At 45.1% G+C, this 22,861-nt stretch overlaps 1 protein-coding gene across 1 annotated transcript in view; it reads right to left on the bottom strand.

Moving 5' to 3' along the window:
• Positions 1-1,071: 1,071 nt before the first annotated feature.
• Positions 1,072-22,861, bottom strand: part of LOC140904901 (cytochrome P450 2D15) — a 35,559-nt gene continuing 13,769 nt past the window's right edge. The window contains exons 6-9 of the mRNA XM_073327257.2: positions 11,920-12,061; positions 8,339-8,526; positions 7,455-7,596; positions 1,072-3,047 (exon numbers count right to left, since the gene is read on the bottom strand). Coding sequence (XP_073183358.1) covers positions 2,869-3,047; positions 7,455-7,596; positions 8,339-8,526; positions 11,920-12,061 — 651 coding nt within the window. The 3' untranslated portion in view covers positions 1,072-2,868. The remainder of the gene's footprint in view (positions 3,048-7,454; positions 7,597-8,338; positions 8,527-11,919; positions 12,062-22,861) is intronic.

The following is a 22,861-nucleotide window of genomic DNA, read 5'->3' as shown; positions in this document are numbered from 1 at the left end:
AAGCCCACCTTGCCTCAGTGGCTACTGCCAGTCATCATCTAGTCCCCTTTCACTGGGGCAAAGGGCAATCTGTAATGGCCGCTCATCATTGGCAAGGGGGTAGGACCTGCTGCCTCTGCCTATCCCTGGGATGCCCCTCGGCAGCCCCAGTACCTCTGTAGGCCTTCACCAAGGCACGCAGCCTGGAGGTTTACCAGGCTGGAGCTCCCCAGCTCCTCTTGCCCTTCCCTAGCATGGCTCTACTTCAGGTACCTTGCTCCCAGGCAGCTAGCCCTTCCTACTCCAGGGCTAGAGTGAGACTCCTCTCAGCTCCTGGCTCACACCAGCTGTGGCCTGATGGGGCTGGCCACACCTGTGGTCAGCTACTCCCTCAGATGCTTTCACTCCTTTTCCCAGCCACAGCCCTCTCCAGGGCTGCTTTTAAGCCCTGTTCTGTGGGAGTGGGGCAGCCACACCACTATAGTCACCCATCCCCTGGTGAACCTAGTTTAAAGCCTGCCTCACTAGGTTACCAAGCAGGGAAGTTCCATGGCCCGTGTTATACAGGAGATCAGATTAGATGATCACAATGGTCCCATCTAGCTTTGGAATCGATGAACCTCTGAAAAACTGCTCTTACCTGACAGATATTCCATATTTGCACCATTACAGCAGACGCTGTCAAAACCAGCTACAACATCACTGTTAAACAGTAGCCACATGGAGGTTTTTACCAGTATAACTATACTGGTTTCACTATAGCAGTAGAGATGCGTTAAATTTTTTGGATGAAGTTTTTTTTTTGACAAAAAAAATCCATAACTGGGTCAATCGCAACACCTTGAAAATTTGTGTTAAATGCGTCAAATTGTTTCAGCTGAAAAAGAATAGGAAAAATTCAGAAAAAGTCAAAATATTTTTATTTTTTTAATTCAAAATGACATTTCATTTAGAATTTTACTTCCATTTTATTAATTAAAAAAAGTAAAAACAAAAACCACACAAATGAAACAAAACGTATTGTTTCAGGTCAAATAAAGCATTTTGTTTGACCTGAAATGATTTTTTTTCTGTTTCCGCTTAGGTCAACCTGAAGCAAATATTTTATTTTAGTTTTTGTTAGTTTTTGGTTTGGCCACAGAACTGAAAAAATCAGTTATTTGCACAACTCCACATAACGGTATCATTATACCAGTGTATATGTAGACAACGCCGTAGGCTGCTATTAATGTATCCAATGTTAGCTACTCTTCCTGAGGGGACAGAAGAGCCCCCCTCAAGACTACAGTGAAGAATTGAGAAGGAGGAAGGGGGATATTGGTTCCAGTTTCTCTGTGTTTCATGAATGATGCAGATCCAACAGGGAGTGCTGTCTAGTTTTTTAATATATTTATAGTTTATATTTTTGAGTCACAGAAAAAAAGAAGGAGTGCAAGGGAAGGGTTGGCTTTAAGCAAACTACAGTAAAACCATCACACAAGTAGAAAGAATAATACAATAAACAGGGATTAAATGACTAAGATTTACACAGGAAATACATATGGTACAAAGGATAATAAGTTAGATGATTCACCTCTCTGCATATCAGATTCAGCAACCCAAATAGCAAAGTATTGACCACGGTTTCTATGTTTCATATTAGTAAGTTTATGTGGGGTCAGGCTACCACACGTTTTATTCAGCAATATGTGGGATTAGTGGTGTTTTGTTCCTGGCCTGCAATAGTGAACGTCGCATTGATGGTTTTTGTTGCTGGATGTTCATTGTTTAATACAAGTAAAGGAACAGACACAGAGAACCACACTCAGGCATGGCATATGCAGGTGTAATGCCATTTAAACCAGTGGCGTTGTACCTGCCTACCTCAAGGCTGAATTTGACCCACTGATTTCTGCAGGACAGCCTAAAACCAAATTGTTTTATTCTTGCTAAAGGTTCCTAAAAAATCAAGGTCCAAATTCAACTGTGGTTTAACTTCTGAGAAGTCAGTAACCTTACAAACCGGGATTACATTTGCCCCTGGACTCTACAGCAATCCCAGCAGGTATGTTATAAATAACAGCTGTTGAGTTACATTGGCAGCATGGCTCTGTTTAGTGTTTCCCATTTGATAGACTTTGGGATTTTAACTGGGAGTGCTGTAAGATTTGCTGTTGCATCTTAAAATGATCAGCGCATAGTGACACGATAGAGGTTTATCTCCACACCTTACCCTGAAATCTGATTTGATTGCTAGCATCAGTTCTAAAACTATTATAATTTGCTCTTATTTATGTGCCACCAATGTGGGCTAGGAGCTTTGCAAACATGTGAGAAGAGAGCTCTCTGCCCTGGAGCATTCATAACCTAAGCAGACACAAAAAGGGACGAGAAAAGGGGGGGAAGCTATACAGCATAAAAGCAAAGGGGCGGAACTGAGGCTTCCAACATATTGTTGGTTCCATGATTTTTCCAATATGTTTTCCAGTGTGTTCCATTTTCCCAGTTATCACTATATCTTTGGCTGTGCTGGACTTGTTTCTTAATATAGCAAATATTTTAATAATCGATTGTTCTGGTTGGCATCTTGAATCCAAAGTTCACGTCATTGAGTCTCTGCCATAATTGCTTTACAAACTTCAAAACACTTAGATAAAGTTATTTGAGCATAAGTTTTCGTGAGCTACAGCTCACTTCATCGGATGCAAAGCTTATACTCAAATAAATTGGTTAGTCTCTCAGGTGCCACAAGTCCTCCTGTTCTTTTTGTGGATACAGACTAACACGGCTGCTACTCTGAAACCTTAGATAAAGTTATTTCAATCTAAAAAAAAGTGCTTCCTAAATTGCTCTGCTGGGGAAGCTTTAGCTCAGCTCAATGCAGATCTGGCAGCTCATGCCTGGGACACTTTATCTGGGGATGGCACACAGCTCGTAGGAATCGGGGGAATGTATGAGGATGTAGCACCCATCTTCCTGTGGCCTGGGCTGACCCTCAGGGATATGGAAAGTGAAATGCTGCAGGAGGGTTGCGAAGAAGAGAAAGAGCTCCTTCCTGGCCAGCTGCTCCCCCAGACACATGCGGCGACCTGTAAAAGAGAGAGTGAGGCAGGAAGAAGAGGGAGACCCCCAAAACAAAATGATACCAGGAAAGATCCTAGCGCAAATAATTAAACAATACATTTGTAAGCACCTGGAGGATAATAGCATTATAAGGAATAGTCAGCATGGATTTGTCAAGAATAAATCATGGCAAACCAACCTAATTTCCTTCTTTGATAGGATTACTGGCCTTGTGGACAGTTCCATGTGACATTCTTATAAGTAAACTAGAGAAATGTGGTTTAGATGAATTTACTAAAAAGTGGGTGCACAACTGGTTGAAAGACCGAACTCAAACAGTAGTTCGCAAACCATATGACTACTACTGTCATACTGGGAGGGCATCTCGAGGGGGTCCTCCAGGGGTCAGTCCTGGGTCCGGTCTATTTAATATTTTCCCTAATGACTTGGATAATGCAGTAGAGAGTATGCTTGTAAAATCTGCAGATGACACTGACGTTCGGTACCTCATGGGAACACCCTACATGTTCATCCTCATAAAATGATTGTGTGGTATCCAATGCAACGTTTGTCATGTCGGGTGTCTTCAGAAGACTCATGATGCACTGAGCATTGTTGTTCTAGTAATTTTTGTTGCAGTAATGTTATAGTAATGTTACAGGTTATCATTCCTGTATATAGTTATGAGGCTGAAAATGTATCCTCATGGCTTAAAATAAGCCCAGGCAAAAACTCTCTAAGAGCAGGGGGGCAGTTCACACCTCATCAGGGCATGCATGGGACAAACCCAGCCCAGCCTCACAGGAACAAAGGACACTGGCCTAGGCAGCAACAAAAGGATCTGTTGGACTCTCGAGTGAGTCACCCCCCTTCCTTTGGTCAGTTTGGGACTGTGATGAGGTAATGCTCACCTGACTCTGAAGGGGGGAGGGGGGGCAAAGCCAAGGGGGAAGAAAGAACATGATAAAAGGGAGAGACATTTGCCATGCTCTTCCTCTCTCTTCCACCTACATCTACAGACCAGTGGCAGATTTAGAGTTAGTGGGGCCCTGTGTGCAGTTTCATTTTGGGCCCCCCCCACATGGTGGGAGCATTCTCTCTTATCTTCCCCCAGCCCTGTTTTTCATTTTTCCCCCCTGCATTCTCCTCCTGGGACTCAGGGCTGGAGGTCCAGGCTCTGGGAGGGAGTTAGGGTGTGGGAATAGGCTGGGGGTGGAGGGTCTGCGTGGGGGTTATGGTGATGGAGGGGCTCAAGGTTGGGTTGCAAGGGAGGGAGTTAGGGTGTGGGAGCAGGCTGGGGCTGGGGGTGCAAGGTCTGGGTGGGAGTTAGGGTGCAGGCTAGGGATGGGGGGTCTGGCCAGAAATTAGGATGTGGGACGGGGCTCAGGACTGGGCAGGGGGTTGGGGTGCGGAGAACTTACCTGGGACAGCTCCCATTTGGTGAGGGGGGTGCAGGTGAGGCCCTGTACTTGCCCACAGGCACCACCCCCTGCAGCTCCCACTGGCTGTGATTCTTGGAACCACCTCCCCCCCCGCCAGGGAGGGCCAGAACTCAAGGGCTTTAGGGGCTGCAGCCCAGGCTAAGTGGGCACCGGAGCCCTGGGCTGCAGCCCCTAAAGACCCACCCCATTTCTGAATCTGGTCATGTGAGCACGGGCTGGAGGACTCAGGAGAAGCAGGGGCAGCCACACAGCCAGAGAGAAGCGGTGGTTTCCCCTTCAAAGTGCCGCTTCTCTCCGGCTGGCTGCGCAGCTGCCCTGCGCTCCTCCTGAGTCCTCAGGCCCACATTCGCAGGGCTCCCGCCACCTGCACCTCCTGCCTGCTCCCCTGCGGCTGCAGGTGAGCCTCCCTCCCTGTTCTCCTTCTGCCTACAGCTTCTACCCTTGCAGCCCCCATCCTGTGGAGCATCCCCACTGTGGGGGGTGCGCTGCCTGAGTGCCCGGCCTTGGGGCCCCCTGTTGCTGGGGGGCCCCATGCCAGGGCACTGTGTGTTTCATGGTAAATCCGCCCCGCTACAGACATTGCCACCAAGCAACTGAAGCACTGATCAAAGGGGAGAGCCTGGCTGAAGAGCAACCAACCAGCCTGTGGTGAGAAGCATCTAAGTTTGTAAGGGCACTGAAAGTGTTAAGATCAGCTTAGAATGCTTTTTGCTTTTATTTCATTTGACCAAATCTGACTTATGTTTTGACTTATAATCACTTAAAATCTATCTTTATAGTTAATAAATCTGTCTGTTTATTCTACCTGAAGCAATGCATTTGGTTTGAAGCATGTCAGAAACTCCCCTTGGATTAACAAGCCTGGTACATATCAATTTCTTTGTTAAATTGACAAACTCATATAAGCTTGCAGCATCCAGAGGGCATAACTGGACACTGCAAGATGGAGGTTCCTAGGGTTGTGTCTGGGACTGGATATATTGGCTAGTGTCATTCAGTTGCACAATCCAAGGAGCAGCTTACATGCCAGAGGCTGTGAGTGAACATCTCAAGAGTGGGGGTTCTCACAGCAGAGCAGGGTAAGGCTGGCTCCCAGAGACAAGGATTGGAATGACCTAGCAGATCACTGGTCCGGATAACACCAGAGGGGAACGTCAGAGACACCAAGCTGGGAGGGGTTGCAGGCACTTTGAAGGGCAAGTTTAAAATTCAAAATGATCTTGACAATTTGGAGACTTGATCTAAATTCAGCCAGATGAAATTCAATAAAGACAAGTGCAAAGTACTTCACTAAGGAATGAAAAGTCAAATGCAAAACTACAAAATGGGGAATAACTGTCTAGGTGGTTGTACTGCTGAAATGGATCTATGGCTAAGGTGGCCATACTGTGGCTCCTGAGACACATGTGGCTCTTCTAGTGTTAAAGTGCAGCTCGCAGAGCCTCCCACACCTCCCTCCCCATTCTCCACCTACCAGGCTGCAGTGGGGAGCTCGGGACCTCTTCCTTGCAGTGGGGTGCTGAGGTAGGGGCTTATGCCCAGTGAGGAGGGGGGTCTTGGTGCTCCTCACCAAAGGGTGTGTCTGCTGGGGCTTGGGACTTCAGCAGGAGTAGGACTGAAACTTCTGAAGGTGGTTGTATGTGGCTCGGAGGGTCAGTAAGTTTGGACACCCCCGGTCTATGGGTTACAGTGGATCACAAATTGAGTATGAGTTGTAAATATGATGTAGCTGTAAAAAAGGCTATTATGATTCTGCGGTGTATTAACAGGCATGTTGTATGTAAGACACAGGAGGTAATTGTCCCTCTCTACTTAACACTGGTGAGGCCTCAGCTGAAGAACTGTGTCCAGTTCTGGGCACCACAATTTAGAAGAGATGTGGACAAATTGGAAAGAGTCCAAGGAGAGCAACAAAAATTATCAAAGGTTTAGAAAACCTGACCTATGACGAAAAGTTGAAAAATCTGGGCTTGTATAGTCTTGAGAAAAGAAGACCGAGTGCCAACTTGATAACAGTCTTCAAATCTGTTAAGGGCTGTTATAAAAAGGATGGTGATCAAGTGTTCTCCAAGTCCACAGAAGGTAGGACAAGAAGTAATGAGCTTAATGTGCAGTAAGGGAGATTTAGGTTAGATATTAGGAAAACCTTTCTAGCTCTAGGGTATTTAAGCTCTGCAATAGGATTCCAAGGGAGGTCAAGGACTCCCTATCAGGAGCGGCAAAAGCGCCTTAAAAGTGTGGGGGCCACCGGCGCCCAAACTGTGGCCCTGCCCCTGCACAGTCCCTTTCTCTTGAGACCCCACCCCCCACACTGCCCCTTCCCTGTGGAGCCCCACCCTTGCGCTGCCCCTTCTCCCCAAGCTCCTGCCCTCGCACCACCCATTCCTCCGAGGCCCAGCTCCACTCTCGCTCCTCTCCGCCTTCTCCCCCATTGCTTGCCCTTACGTCTGTGGGAGGCAAAAGTGGGAGGGCAACAGGGCCATTGCCCCCACCCCCACCCCCGCACCCCAGGTCTCCATCACTGGAAGCGTTTAAAAACAGGACAAACACGTGTCAGGGTACTTGGTCCTGCCTCAGCACAGGGGGCTGGACTTGAGGGTTTCTCGAGGTCCATTCCAGCCCTGCATTTTTTATGATTCTAAGTCACTGGGAGCAGCACTCCCACCCCATGAACAATGAACTGAATCAAAGGATCTGACCCACTTTGCCACTCTGCCATATATCACTAACGACTGCGAACACCTAATTCCAGAAAGTACTGCCTCACTGGAACACACCATTTCTCCATCTAGTCCAGCATCCTCTCCCTGACTGTGACCAGTACCAGAGAATTCTGAGGAAGGTTCAAGAAGCCCCGTAAGGAGCAGTTAATATTTGGCTTCTGCCCTGCAGCATGAGAACTGATGCCCTTTATTCATTTTAAAGATAAAGACATCTGTGACTCCTTTCCACAGTGATGGCCTCACCCAACTGCTCTGCCCTTGGATTTACCTGCAGAGAAAGGCAGGAAGGCCTCTTGCTTCACAAACTGCCCATCTGCATCCAGGAAGTGCTCCGGGTAGAACTGGTGGGGCTTCTCCCAAATCATTTCATCCTTCAGCACTGAGGACAAAACCGCGATGATGGTGGTGCCCTAAACATTCCCATTAACGTCCCCAAAACAAAAACAAACAGGTTATTTCAGGAGAATATAAACCATTGTCAGCTTTACCTTATGCTTCCTTTTACTATCATCTACAGTGAAAGAAAAGCCAGGCAGTTCTTTGTTGCCCTATTAATCAGATAATGGCACCACTTTCCATTGGAAAAGGCCTATCAATATAACATTTGTATATGTAAATGAGATTTCTACTTCCTTCAATGATATTAGCAGGACAAAATTTCCTCCCACTCCAGATCTCCCTAAATTTTAAACCAAATGAATTCTGTATAATGAGATTCAGTTGAATCTATACAGTTGGATCTACTGGTAGAAATACAAAAACAACAAAGAGTCCGGTGGCACCTTAAAGACTAACAGATTTATTTGGGCATAAGTTAACTCTCTTCTCTTCATGTGTCATTGTCACACTTCCTGCATCTGTAATCTTTACTCCATGAATTTGAAGAAGTGTTTTTTTACCCACAAAAGCTTATGCCCAAATAAATCTGTTAGTCTTTAAGGTGCCACTGGACTCCTCGTTGTTTTTGTGGATACAGACTTACACGGCTACCCCTGATACTTGCTAGAAATACAGTTCTCTGTGACGTTCAAGTCCTTTAGAATAGCATGCTACATAACGAGCCTGTGACTTAGTAACTAAGTATCCTAGCAATATCCCTTAACAATCTGCATCTGGGCTGCATTAATTTTCCAGGGGTCACAATTGCTGTACCTTAGGGATGAAAAAGCCTTGAACTTCAGTGTCCCGGTACGTTGTGCGAGGCACTCCAGCAAAAACAACATCACAATAACGCTGAGTTTCATAGATCACAGCATTGGTGTAAGGCAAGTTCACTTGGTCCTCTATCTCGGGTGACCTGTCCCTGCCAATCACCTTATCAATTTCCTCATGGACTCTTCCTGAAAATATAGGAACACTTTATATAGCATGGAGTATAACAGAGTAGATGTAATAGACTATTAAGGGTCTGATCCAGTTACCACTGAAAACAGTTGAAACATTCCCATTAACTTCTCTTCTAAAGAGACCCTCTATCAACCCTTTATATTTGGCACGAATAGGTATTCCCATCCAAGAAACAGGTAACATGTATTCAGTGTAAATAAGTTTCCATGCGTTATGTCTACATTAGACGCTTACACTGGCTACTACTTTGTTGACGTGAAAAATTCTAGCAGACTGCAGAAGCACAATTTCCATATCAGACACAGGGACAACCACTGTGGGGAGTGCGGGGGGATACCCTCCCTCCAGGATGTTGTCCTCCCCACCACTCTGGTCATGGAGTTAAAAATGCAAACGCTTTTCATCTTTCCCTTAAGATGTGCCCTCCTGCTGCTGCCCACCTCCTCTTAACGCCCCCCTGCACATCACCATTTTCACCTCTCCCCCTGCTCTGCACTGTGCTCGGGGCTGTACCAGTGTAAATATGACAAACTGCTGTGCTGCAGCCAGCCAAGCCTACAGGGGAAGGCAGAAGCACAGAGGCTGCAGCACCACTTAGGCCTGTACACTGGGAAATCAAGTCGGCCTAACTACGTCGCTCACAGGTGTGAAAAATCCACACAGGGAAACCTCGGAATTTCAGAAGCCCCAGGAGGAGGTGGGGGGCGGGGCGGGGAGGCGGGGGGGGGGGTGACTGGGGAAGGAAGCAGGGGAAAGAGCCAGGGTGGCGGGGGTCGGGGGAAGGAGAAGCACGCGAGCAGAGAGTAGGGAATGGGTGGGTGTGAGTTAGCTTGCGGAGGGAGGCTGACCTTTCTGTGGGGGGCAGTGAAGCGGGGAGAGGAACATGAGAGGAGAACGGAGGCTGCACAAAGGGGGTCAGAAAGAGCTCTCCCCAGCAGAGGGGTGGCTGAGGACTGTGTGTGGAGGGATGGCGTCTTGTTTTGGCAGAAGGCTCTGGAACACCAAGGCCAGGTTTAGACTACAGACCTATATCCATATAACAACATCGCTGAGCAACTAGTTATACCGACCTCACCCGCCGTGCAGACAGGACTCCCTGGGTCGCAGGCAGGTGTCTGCGGAGTGAGGTAGGGCAGCCTGCATGGAGGTATGTGTGTGAATGGAGTCGTTAGGGCAAGGGCCTGCCTGCGTGAGTGGGCTCTGAGGGCGTGTGTGGGGCTCGGTTTGGTCTGATTGATTGAGGGTGCGGGGGGGTTGGAGGAGGACGGCAGCTGAGCCAGAGAGTGATCTTTGTGTTGGAGGCCAGAGGGTGCGTGCGAGAGAGGTCTGGGGGACGGGAGGGAGCGTAAAGTGCCTGTGGGTGAGGAAGGACGGGGTGAAGGGTTTGGTCGGGGCTGCAGGAGAACGTGAGACTGACAACCTGGGGGAAGGAGGGAGGGAACACAAAGTAGGAAAGAAGAGGAAGGTAGATGCAATGGAGAAGAGAAGGAAAGAGAGGGAACAATTAGGACACAATGTCAAAACATACTACTAAGGGGATAATAGACTGAAAATACAGAGCAAAACGTCTGCAGTGAGGAGATGACGGTGTGAAGGAAATGGAAAAGGGGAAAGAACAAATGTGAGGGAGACCAAGGATACTGTGTAAAGGTTTTGTTGTTAAGAAATATGATAAAATGTGCTGTGCAGGAGGGGACAAAAAATTTGCCTTGGGCCAGCCCTAGCTCCCAACTAACCCCTCTCCCATCATTGTGACTTCTTTATGTTCGACAAAATTCTCCCACCTGGTCCCCATCCATTTTGTTTTCCTGTTGTTGCACCTACGAGAAGTTGTACAGATGTGTCAGTTAATCGAGGCTTTTCATGATTCCCTCTATTTATTGTTTCAACCAATTTGTCTGTACTGAAGGAAGGTTCACTGGTCTGCATTTCCCCAGCCCAGTCCGAGAGGCTTTTTAAACCACCGTGACAATATTTGCTCCTCCAGTACGGTATTTGATCATTTCAGAGACAGCACGAGTTTGTTAGCAGCTCAGCCACTTCATTCTTAAAGTCCTTGGAATCTCTTGGAGATAAGCCAGCTGGTCTTGGTGGCACTTAAATGTATCCATTTATTCCAGAACCTTTTCTTTTGTTAATTCTATCTCTGACTATGCCTTGTGATCACTACCTGAAAATACATAGCAGAGGTAGATATCTCCCCAAAGGTTCGCTGTTGTAGTGAGGACTGATACAAAGAAACCATTTAGCTTCTTGTTAATGTCCTTATCCTCCTTGATCGTTCCCTTTCTTCCCTGGTAGTTCTGGGAACCAACCAATTCTCCCAGACATCCTGCTTCTGATATACGAAATAATGTGTTTGTTTTCATGTCTTTGGATATAAATTCTTTACATTTCCTCTCACCTCTCCTAATTTCCATGTTATAGTTTACCTCTTTACCTTCCTTTCTACTGGCATCACTTGGGCTGGATTCCATTGTATTTTTTACAGATACCTCTTTGGTCTGGACAACCAGGATGCTACTTAAGCAACCCTACCCTATCCTCACTTCTGACTCTAGCGCCTTTTTGACTGCCTTGTTCATTTTTAAAAGCCCCCTTGGAAAGTGCAAGTTTTTGGTTTGATTCTTTCCCTTCAGCAGTTGAACTTATTTATATGGTGGTGACACTTAGTGTCTGAACTTCTTGAATTAAGTCCTATGTGGTATTAGGACTAAGCTGAGTGCAGACTCTCTTTTTATGTGTTGGAGAAATAATTGTTTCAAGAAGAAATTGTGTAAAAGAGTTGAGAAAAGGTTTCTTCTTATATATCCCTGAAGTTGATCGGGGGTGGAAGTGAAAGGGGCCAAGATTTTCCAAAGTGACTAGTGCTTGTGGGCGACACAATGTGTAGGTGCCCGTTTTGACAAGAGGCCTGATTTTCAGAAAGTGCTGAGTAGCCACCCTCTGAAAATCACGTCCTTTTAAGGTATCTCAAGTTGAACACCCAAAAGCTGAGCTGCCCAAAATTGCTAGTCATTTACCGAATCTTGGCTTAAGCATTTGTGGCCAGAGAGAGAAAACTTAGCAAGGAGCTGCTGGAGACACAAGGTGCACTTAACAGTAGCAGTGGGTTTCTGTGAACATACTGAGATCTTTAACAAGGGCTTTCCCTCTCCTCATGAGATTTTGCTCTCCCCCTCAGCACATAATGCTCCATGATGATTGTGTGGACTTATCCCCTCCTCATTACTGTAGTTCTGTCCAACAGTAAATACTACTGACTGTACTCCAGGAGGTCACATCCGAAAGACAAAAGCATCTATAAGTAGAAAAATACTGGAAACTTGTCAATGGGAGGTACAGGGTGTGAGGAAGCTCTGGCACTCCCAAACTGCATCACTTACTTTGGACATCAGGATAGCGAAGCATGAACAGCAGTGCCCAGCACAGGGTTACAGTGGTGGTTTCAGTGGCGGCACCAAACAGGTCAAAAACTGTAAAGATCAGGTTGTCCTCACTGAAAGTGCTCTCTGGGTCCATTTTAGCCTGAAGGAAATAACAATAGACTTGTCATACAACTTGGGTTTGTTGTTTTTTATTTAATTCACCCTACTACCTAGGAGCATACATTTGGGTGTATAACGCATTTTCCAGACGTAGGAGTCTGAGGCCCTGTTGCCCCACACCTGGTGTGATCATTGACACCCATGCAGAGTGGAGGAGGATGCCTGATCAGAATGATAGCATTTTACACTCCCTTTGAACTGGTGCACATGTTTATACAAGGTATAGGGCAGTCAGGAGACAGGCCCACAATCCTGAAAATCTTCTTAGTAGGGATTAGAATTCAAAATATGAATGAGTTTCAAGATTCTTCCTTGACTGAGAAGAGCTAAATAAACCAGCAATTCATGCATTGATCAAAGGTAGAGTCATTAAGGTTTCATGAAGTATGGGAATGAAATTTGAAATATTTTTGCATTACTTTCAAGGCTCATAATACTAGATTTCATAGAAGCACCAAAAAGCAATGGGAAGTCCAAAGGAAAATATAATAAGGATATTTTAATAGCTTAAAATCATTGACTTACTTCTTGTGGGCAAGAAGAAAATAGTGGATCTTTAGAAGGGATTTGGATGAAGAGAAGGCAATGGCTTAGTAGACCAGAATTTGGAGGGTGTTTCAGTGGTATGAAGTAGCATGAAAGAAGACACAGAGAAAACTGTGGGAGAATTAAATGAGTAAGGCATTGAAAGACCACAGGTTATGGGGGTGATGCATTAAGAGACTATGTCCAAGATATAATGTGGGTTGTGTAAGACTTTCAAGACAAGGACAAGAGATTTAAATCAGATGTGATAAACAAGAAGGAACCAGTGAAGCAGAGAAAGAAGCAGCAAGATTTGAAATTGGATGTGTGCAGGGGGAGGAGAGGAAGGATTCATAGAGAAACCTAATTTTATGATCCTGGCTGAGCAGGAAGATGGGAGAGGGGTTTTGGAAAAAAGTAAGAATCTCATTTTTAGCTATGTTAAACTTACACGGTGGACAAATCACCTCGGAAGAAATGTCAGAGGGACTGAAGTACAGGACTCCTTAGCGAGAGATGGGTCAGGAGAGCTGAGCTTGGTTTGCTAGTTATGAGCCTCGAGATGAAAGTTGCAACTGTGTAAGCAGATATGGTTCCTCAGAGTTACAGTGTAGAGGGAGCGGGCAAGGGCAGAGGCTTTAGGACTTCCACAGACAGTGGACGAGCAGAGGAGGATCCACCACAGAGAATGCTGAAGCAACAGTTGGGGAGAAACTACTGGGGAGATGGTTCGCCAGATACAACAAGAAACTGCTAGGCATGAGCTCCAAATCAAAAAAGCAATGGAAGAACAGCAGAAACTGTATCATCCTGAAAAGCCAGCTCCTCTCAACAGCAAAGATGGGGATAGAATCTATCCAGTTTGTAAAAATGTTGGTATGTTGTTTGACTCTAAGCAGTTGTCTGTGTGAAACCAAATATACCCCAGCACTGACACCTTTTATGAAAATGCTTTTACTGTGAGCTCAGGTGAAGGTAAACCCCATAACTTGTGCAGAGAATATAAAAAATCAATGGTAAAAGCTGTTTAGGGCAAATTACAACTTTTAACATCACTCTAGTTAAAGGTTTCAGAGTAGCAGCCGTGTTAGTCTGTATTTGCAAAAAAAAAAGGAGGACTTGTGGCACCTTAGAGACTAACAAATTTATCTGAGCATAAGCTTTCGTCTTTGTCAAAGAGGAAGATTATTTACCAGATAAATGTGTGAATATTGTAATCCTCTATGAGTTTCCTGTAAGTTTGCCTTTAGCCAGAATCCACTGTGAATAGAATGGTAATAAACATGAAGTAATAGCTGGTGTAAGGAAGTTATTGCCTAAGGATCTTTTGATTGGGGTTTATATTAAAGCTTTGTTCAGTCAAGTTAACTAGTCACAGGAAAGAAATAATCCTGACTTTGTGTCTATTAGAGACAATGATTTGCCTATGGAGGGTTTCTCCAAATGTTTGTCTGGGGAAGATAGCTGTTTGTCTGTGCAGAAAAGCAGGGTATATGTGGAAGAAATTTCTCAGTATTTGTCTAGTATCTCAGAAGTGAATCTAAAATTAGCTAAAGCACAGAGAGAACTCATTGGTCAGGAAAAAGTTTCTCTGGAGCAGATTAAACTTGGTGGTCAGGTTAAAGTCCTAATTGAGGAAGAAAAAGGTAGATTTTTTAGGGGTGATGGATTGTTGGCAAGTAAAGTTTGTGAAAGTAAGCCTGAAAAAGTGAGAAGTGATTTGCTTAAAGTATCTCAGTATAATGTGGAGAACAGCAGTTTATCTGTTGGGAGTGGCAACCTGCCTGTTAAGGAAGGTGTCCCACTTTCCAGGTGTGTATCTGAAATCAGCCATGGGTGCTGGGACAAAGGAAAGGGTATTTCCAATGGTTTGTCAGTTTTAAATAGCAGCAGCACGCCTGCTGAGAGAAAGTTTCTTTCCCGTTCTTTGTCTGTGGAGCAGACAGAAAATGTTTCTCAGTTTATGCTACTTGAGAATTTGTCAGTTGTCCCAGAGTTGGTTCTGGATACAACTAAAGCCCAGGACGGAAATGTTGCTAAGTTTGAGTCTGCTGGGGAGAATGGCATTGTAAGTAGTTTGCATCCAGTTAATGTCATAACTGAGTCCCAGGGACCAGGTGATTCTGGTGCTTCTATTTTGCCTGTTGCTAGTGTGTTGCTGGGTAAAGGTGTGACAACTCGGTTTAACCAGGTTGATATCATAGCCAGGGCACAAGGAAAGAATGAAGGTGATTTGATTGGCAGTGTGGAAACTTGTAACAAGAAGGAAATTATTCCTAAGCTTGTGTGTGGCAAAAGGAAGGGGAGTGCCTCTAACCTTTTATCTAGTAAGTCTATCAAATTGCCTAAAAGGGGTTATGTGAAAATCCTCCTAATGTGCCAGAGATGATTCTGGGTGTAAGTGAAACTCGGAAGGAGTTTGTTGTGGCTTCACAGAGCAATGCTTTTGTAGAGCAAGAAAAAAATGGATTGTTGCTTAGAAAGATTCCTGAAGAGAAAAATCTTCCTGGTAGTCTTTGCAAGCAGTTTGCTGCAAATGAGGGGTGTGGTGAAAGTGATTGGGCAACAAAATCGCAAATGAAATTTAATGTGGATAAATGTAAAGTAATGCACGTTGGAAAAAATAACCCCAACTATATATACAATATGATGGGGGCTAATTTAGCTACAACTAATCAGGAGAAAGATCTTAGAGTCATCGTGGATAGTTCTCTGAAGACGTCCAGGCAGTGTGCAGTGGCAGTCAAAAAAGCAAACAGGATGTTAGGAATCATTAAAAAAGGGATAGAGACTAAGACGTAGAATATCTTATTGCCTTGTATAAATCCATGGTACGCCCACATCTTGAATACTGCGTACAGATGTGGTCCCCTCATCTCAAAAAAGATATACTGGCATTAGAAAAAGTTCAGAAAAGGGCAACTAAAATGATTAGGGGTTTGGAACGGGTCCCATATGAGGAGAGATTAAAGAGGCTAGGACTTTTTAGCCTGGAAAAGAGAAGACTAAGGGGGAATATGAAAGAGGGATATAAAATCATGAGTGGTGTGGAGAAAGTGAATAAGGAAAAGTTATTTATTTGTTCCCATAATATAAGAACTAGGGGCCACCAAATGAAATTAATGGGTAGCAGGTTTAAAACAAATAAAAGGAAGTTCTTCTTCACTCAGCGCACAGTCAACCTGTGGAACTCCTTGCCTGAGGAGGTTGTGAAGGCTAGGACTATAACAGGGTTTAAAAGAGAACTGGATAAATTCATGGAGGTTAAGTCCATTAATGGCTATTAGCCAGGATGGCCAAGGAATGGTATCCCTAGCCTCTGTTTGTCAGAGAGTGGAAATGGATGGCACTTGATCATTACCTGTTAGGTTCACTCTCTCTGAGGCACCTGGCCTTGGCCACTGTCGGTAGACAGGATACTGGGCTGGATGGACCTTTGGTCTGACCCAGTATGGCCTTTCTTATGTTCTTATTTAATTGAGGTAGTTTCAGTTCCTAACTGCCAGAGTCTTTCAGATGTGTATGGATCCACTGCCCCAGCTTCAGAAAGACCCAGTGTGGATAGCTTTGAGAAGGTTTTACATAAAATAAAAATTGTTTGGAAGTTTGAACAGCCCTATAAGCTTAACCAGCTTGTTGGGGAGCCAATGTTGGGACAGGAAGGGCTCCATGTTGATTCTTTAAGTAAGTATTTCAGGTTCAGAGAAAAAACTGGGTAGCTGATTCTGTAGAGCAGGACAGCTGTGCAGCTGATCTCTCAAGAATACAGGGGATGGCAGGCAAACTTTGATCTCTAGACACTTTGAATATGTCTTGTTGTCTGTTAGTGGATTTGACATCTGATTCCATGTTGAAGCAGAGGTTGGTAATGAAAAGACAAAAGGACCTTGAGTCTAACTTGCTAGTGAAAATGGATGGTATTTCTTTAAGACAGAGTCCAGCCTTGGAATTGGTAATGGTTAGTCATAAATATAAAGGGAAGGGTAACCACCTTTCTGTATACAGTGCTTTAAAATCCCTCTTGGCCAGAGGCATCATCCTGTTACCTGTAAAGGGTTAAGAAGCTCAGCTAACCTGGCTGGCACCTGACCCAAAGGACCAATAAGGGAACAAGATACTTTCAAATCTTGCGGGGGAAGGCTTTTGTTTGTGCTCTTTATTTACGTGTTTGTTGTCTCCTGGGACTGAGAGAGGCCAGACAGAAATCCATCTTCTCCAACCCATCCTAATCCAAGTCTCCAATATTGCAACCAGTATAGGTAAGCCAGGCAAGGCGGATTAGTTTATCTTTTGTTTTATGTGAATTTTCCCTGTGTTAAGAGGGAGGTTTATTCCTGTTTTCTGTAACTTTAAGGTTTCGCCCAGAGGGGGATCCTCTGTGTTTTGAATCTGAATACCCTGTAAAGTATTTTCCATCCTGATGTTACAGAGGTGATTCTTTTACCTTTTCTTTAATTAAAATTCTTCTTTTAAGAGCCTGATTGATTTTTCATTGTTCTTAAGATCCAAGGGTTTGGGTCTGTGTTCACCTGTATAAATTGGTGAGGATTATTATCAAGCCTTTCCCAGAAAAGGGGGTGTAGGGCTTGAGGAGATATTTTGAGGGAAGACGTCTCCAAGTGGTCTCTTTCCTTGTTCTTTGTTTAAAACGCTTGGTGGTGGCAGCATACTGTTCAAGGACAAGGCAAAGTTTGTACCTTGGGGAAGTTTTTAACCTAAGCTGGTAAGAATAAGCTTAGGGGGTCTTTCCATGTGGGTCCCCACATCTGTACCCTAGAGTTCAGAGTGGGGAAGGAACCCTGACAGTTAAGAATCTAAAAACGAGTAAACAAGCTAGTGTCTGTGTTGATGCAAATTACTTAACTGAATGGAGGGAGAAAGACTTGCCCATAGCTGTCACCAGGGAAGACACACCTAGCCAGCCAATGAATTCTGTTAAGCAAGAGAGCTCAGGATTTAACCCTACTGGAGAGGGATGAAAGGGAAAAGTTTGTCATGCTAATGGAAGCCACAGGTTAACCCTAAAATGCCAAAATCCCAATGACATTGAGCCAAGGTCGTGGCATAACAAAAATTATTGTAAACGTACACTTGTAATGAACTTAATGTTAATATTAATGCTAATGTTAACTGTTGTGACTAATGTGTTGCCAATACCAACAACTGTAAAAATGTACAATGTGCCTAATCTTTTGGAAAAACCCTTGAACATGTTAAGAGTGAGACATAAGAACACACTTTATGTGAAAAGGCCTTGTGATACTGATATTTCAAAGCTAGTGCCTGTAACCAGTCTTGGAACTTTTCTCAGGAGAAAAGACATTACAGATCTAATGTGCTATATAAAAAGAGAAACTGTGGGACACTACCATATTGCTTTCGTGGCTAAATGCCAAGATTCCTACACTTTGGAGAACATTAATATCTACATTGACTTGATGTTATTTGGATTCCAAACATTTTCCAGAGCTTGTATGAATAAATTAGCTATTTTCTTTAGCTTATGGCAAAATCACATGAAACATACAAAAATTATGCTGCAAAAGCAGATCCAATCCACTATTGGTCTAACCAAGTTTTACCTTGATTGGGTTTGTAAAGGGATTCAACAATATTGTGAAACATGATTTTGATAAACCATTTCTGTTATACACTGATACTTCTAATATTGGGTTAGAAGCTGTAGTAATACAGAACCAAAAATGGGAAATCCCTGTGATACATCCAGTAATGTCTGGGACACCACTTCCTGCATCAGTTTTGCATTGGGATTCTGACATTATCTGATTAAAATGTGACCATATAGAACAACCACTGTTATATATTTGCAACAAATCTTATACAAAGGTTGTCAAGTGAGGTGTCTATGAAAAGGTTATGATTTGTGGTTATGATTATGCTATCTGTATGCATATATCATTTTTGTATTTGAAGTTATAAGTGTTGGCTCTATATCTAGATTTGAAATATTTGCTCTTGGGGTATCGCCCACAAGGTAGGTAGTCAGCACATCTTGGAGGGACTATTCAAATGGAGTGGCCCATCGAAAGAACATTTAACTGACAATGGACCATGGAGAGACGTCCATCTACACTTAATGGAATTTCCTGCTGTGTCAAGCCCATGTGACTCCAAACACCATCTTGCTGCTGTAATTCTCCACAGTAAGAACTATGGAATTCCCTCCACATGGCAGAAGAGATAAAAGGGCTTGGAAACTTCTCCATTTTGCCTCTATCCTGCTCCAGCCTCTTTTCTAGCCAAACCTCTGGAATATGGACTATACTAATGGGAGAATTCTAACCAATGAACTGAGGACCTTCCAATAATTTGGAAGCAGCCAAAGACTTGACTTAAGATAGCAGTTTATTCCATCACTGCTACAAGCCTGAAGAAGAACTTTGCAATTATTGTATGTATTTGATTCCTTTAACCAATTTTAACTCTCACCTTTCTTTCTTTCTTTTTATAAATAAACCTTTAGATTTTACATACTAAAGGATTTGCATCGGCATGATTTCTGGGTGAAATCTGAGTTATATATTAACCTGGGTGTGTGACTGGTCATTTGGGCTCAGAAGAAACTTTTATTTAATGAGACTGGTTGTAAAGAACCACTCACCTTTAAATCCAGTGTTTTGGTGGTGACATAAGAACTGGAATGCCCAAGGGAACTGCTTTTATGACTTCTTGTTAGCTAGGGTGGTGAAACAGGAGTTTACTTTTGTTGCTGGTTTCGTATATCTCATGGAAGAACAACCACCAGTTTTGGGTTGTGTTTGCCCTATTTCTCAGCAGTTTGTCCTGAGTTTGGCATTCTCAATTGTGGCCCACTGAGGCACAGTTACAGACAGAAATGTGCATTCAGTGGTACTGAAAGCAGCGGAGAAGTCAAAGAAAATAAGAATTAGTTTATAAGCCATGAGACCTGGCCAAGAGAAGGCTACTGGCAACTCTTCTATATCAGTACATGTCCTATAATTAGTGATGTGGGATTTTTGTCTCTTTCCATAGTGTCATTGATGTTTACTTGGCAACAGAGCCACCTTTGGACTTGGTCATATCACTGGGCATCACAACTTCACTCTCACCTTCCCGCCACATCTCTCTCTGCAGTTGGGTAAGGAATGCATGCTGACAGGAAAAACCCGCAAGGATGGATGAGATTTTAAAATTTCACTAGTATTGGTAGGGCTGCTTTGCCACACATGTGTAAGTGGGGGAATAGTACATTGGCTGACTGAAGTCCATTAGGTAGGTTTACCCCAGATGTAGGCTCTACAAGAGCTCAATATCTATTGGTATTTTCTGATACACAGCAGTGTTCATCAAGGACCTTCCCTCTCTGAGGAGGAATAACAATCTTCTGTTTTCTGCCCACTTTAACATTTCCAATCTGCCCCGCAGGGTCCAATGAATGATTTTGTCTCTGTGCTCGAGCCAGTACTCTACTCAACACAGCATTCTTCTTAGAGTGTCCATGATGGTTCATCCTCCTAGTTCCTTCTACTGGCAATGGTAGCTCCTTCAGCTCACTAATGATGTTCATCGCTAGAATCCCTGGGACTCCTTCTCCCACATGGCTCCCTTCAGAGTCTTTGTCTTTCAGGATGAAGATGCATTTCCCTGGCAGTGTCTGGTCCATGTAGTCTATGTCTGCTTCCAGGCATCCCACCACTGGGATTGCCAGTCCATTAACTGCTGTTAGACATACAAACTGTGTGTTGTGCATGGTCAGCTCCTTGTCTTTCAAATATTTTTGAAAATGTGACTCAGTAATGGTGGTGACTTCTGAGCCAGTATCTGACAAACATCTGGTCTTCACCCCTGCTATGCATACTTCAGCAGCTAGACAGTCTCCAAAAGCTCGCTTACAGAAGTCACTAGATATGCTGGCATTGCCCACATTCCTTTCAACACTGTATGCAGAGTGATTTTCCACCAAGGAGAGGCCTAGGAATCCTTCTGCCACTGCTTGGCCTTCTACTGTAGATGGACCACTCGCTCCTGGTGCCCCATTGGTTTTCAGTGCCTGGGACTCTGTTCTCTTTCTTAGTGGACATTCCCGGCTAGTATGCCCTGGCCTTTCACAAGTGTAACAGATGTACCTTCCCAGCTCATCCTTTAGTGGGGCTCTTCGGGATCCCGGTGCCCTTGGATACTTTGACATACTAATGGGATTTTTTTCTTTCATTAACTCAGTCATCACTTTTATCATCTCCTCCTGTTGGACCGACAGTTTTTGGACAGCCTCACTTAAACTTTCCAGTGTTAACTGTGTTTGGGGCAGGGCCTTTTCCCCAGCAGCTGCATTCACTAGGCCCCCACTTTGTGTATGGGGATTAGGCTTGGCTGTCTCTGTCACAGGAACTTCCTCTTCTTCTGACCATATAATGGCAGCCTGCATGAGTTCATGGAACTTCTCACTGGGCTCTTCCTTAAACTTCCTTTTCATTTTGCAGCAGAGGGAATCATCCTGGAGCCCCAGCACTAACTGCTCTTTCAGAACCACATCTGGGTCTGGAACTCGTTGAGGGTCTCGCTGCTCCACTTTGCTCATACTCTCCTGGAGGTCATATGCATATGCCTGGATAGTTTCACCGGGCTCCTGCTTTCACTCAAAGAACTCCTTTAGTCGGGTTCCAATAGGTACCTTGTCTCCATACACTTCTAGGAGAAGTTCAAATACCTTTTCCACATCTTTTTTGTCTGACATTACCATGAACTTTACTGTGGCCTTGGCCTGGCCCTTGAGGTGCTCCTCTACGAAGTCTACTTGATCTTCTTCAGGTACTCTTAGCACACACAGGGCTGCCTTCACAGACTTGACCCACTCCTCTACCATAATGTCTCTTGATCTTGTCGGGAAGCCACCAAACTCTGTGACCTTCTGCTTCCGTGGGACATAAATAGTAGGGGGTTTCTTAGCTTCTGCTGCCTGTTGGTCTATTACCGCCTAAGCCAGTGATAAGCCTTCTCTCTGCTCTGTTCTAGCTTGTTGTAATGCCTCAGCTTGGTCTGACAATCTGCGCTGAAGTTCAGCAAACTGGGCCCGTAGTTCTTCAATTCCAGACATGATAGGGTTCTTGACCAGGTCTGGACAGTGCTACCAGAACTCAACCAGTAAACCAGTGGGGTGGACCCTGTGGATAGAATCCTGTTCATGATGCCAATTTTGTAAGCGGGGGAATAGTCCCGTTATTGTGGGGAACTTTCCTGGCTTCTGCACTACCCCAGTGAAGTGGGCTAGCGAAAGGATCTGAGTCCTCACTCCCACTTCCTTTACCCAGTGGCCTCCCTGCCCTTGAGGACTCCCCTTCCACTCTCCTGTCTGGCAGAGTCCTTATAACCCCAGCAAGGCTTGGCCCAGGATTCCCAGGGGGCTCAACCCCCATCGCTGCTGTGGTCACCTAGGACAGGGGCTAGGGTGTCCCCACTCCGGGGTACTCTCTCTGCACTTGGCACTTCTCTGACCCACTGATCATTACATACAATTGGAAGCAAATGCAAGTTATTTAATCAACAATTAATTTTAAAAAGAATAAGGAAAAATGGGAAAGGTTAAAGGAAACACATCACCCCGCTCTGTGGCAGGGAACATCACAAACAGTGTCTCTGGAATGTCCAGGCAGTTCACAGTCTGTCCTTGTAAGTCCCAGGCCTCCTTCTCAGGCCCTGGCTGTGCTGCAGGGATGCTGTGGGTTGGACACTCGCTCTGGTGGTGACCGCATGCTCTCAGGCTCTAGGTGGCAGGGCCCTTCTTCCCAGCGTTGCCCCCGCCCTGTCAGGGTTACCAATCCCCCCTCCAAGTCTGGCCTGCAGAGCCTCCTGGCTGAGGCATCTCCCTGTGCTGGGCCCACTGCCCAGGGTCCCCCTTGCTCTCCCTAGCTGCTCATGACACCTGGTTCCGGACGGCTCCAGCCCCAGCTCCGGCTCCACTCTGTCTTAGCTCCAGCTCCACTCTTCCTCCAGCTCCCTGGGCTGCTTCTCTGGCCCCTCTGGCTCTGGTTGCTACAGCTCTGCTCCCGGGACAGGTCTGCTCTTCAGGCTGCTTCTGTGACTGGGCTCCCAGCACTGACCTGCTTCGTGGGCTGTTTTTCTGGCCCCTCTGGCTCTGGTTGCTGCAGCTCTCCTCCCAGGGCAAGTCTGCTCTCTCTGGGCTGTGCCTCTGGCTTTGGGGTTGCAGCTCTGCTCCCAGGACAGGGTCTGCTCTCTCTGGCCTGCTTTTCTGGTCCCTCTGGATCTGGCACAGCTC

This window comes from Lepidochelys kempii, chromosome 1 (genome assembly GCF_965140285.1).
Source record: "Lepidochelys kempii isolate rLepKem1 chromosome 1, rLepKem1.hap1, whole genome shotgun sequence".
NCBI lineage: Eukaryota > Metazoa > Chordata > Testudines > Cheloniidae > Lepidochelys > Lepidochelys kempii.
The sequence above is the reverse complement of the archived record's forward strand: the minus strand, read 5'-3'. Positions and strand labels throughout refer to the sequence as shown.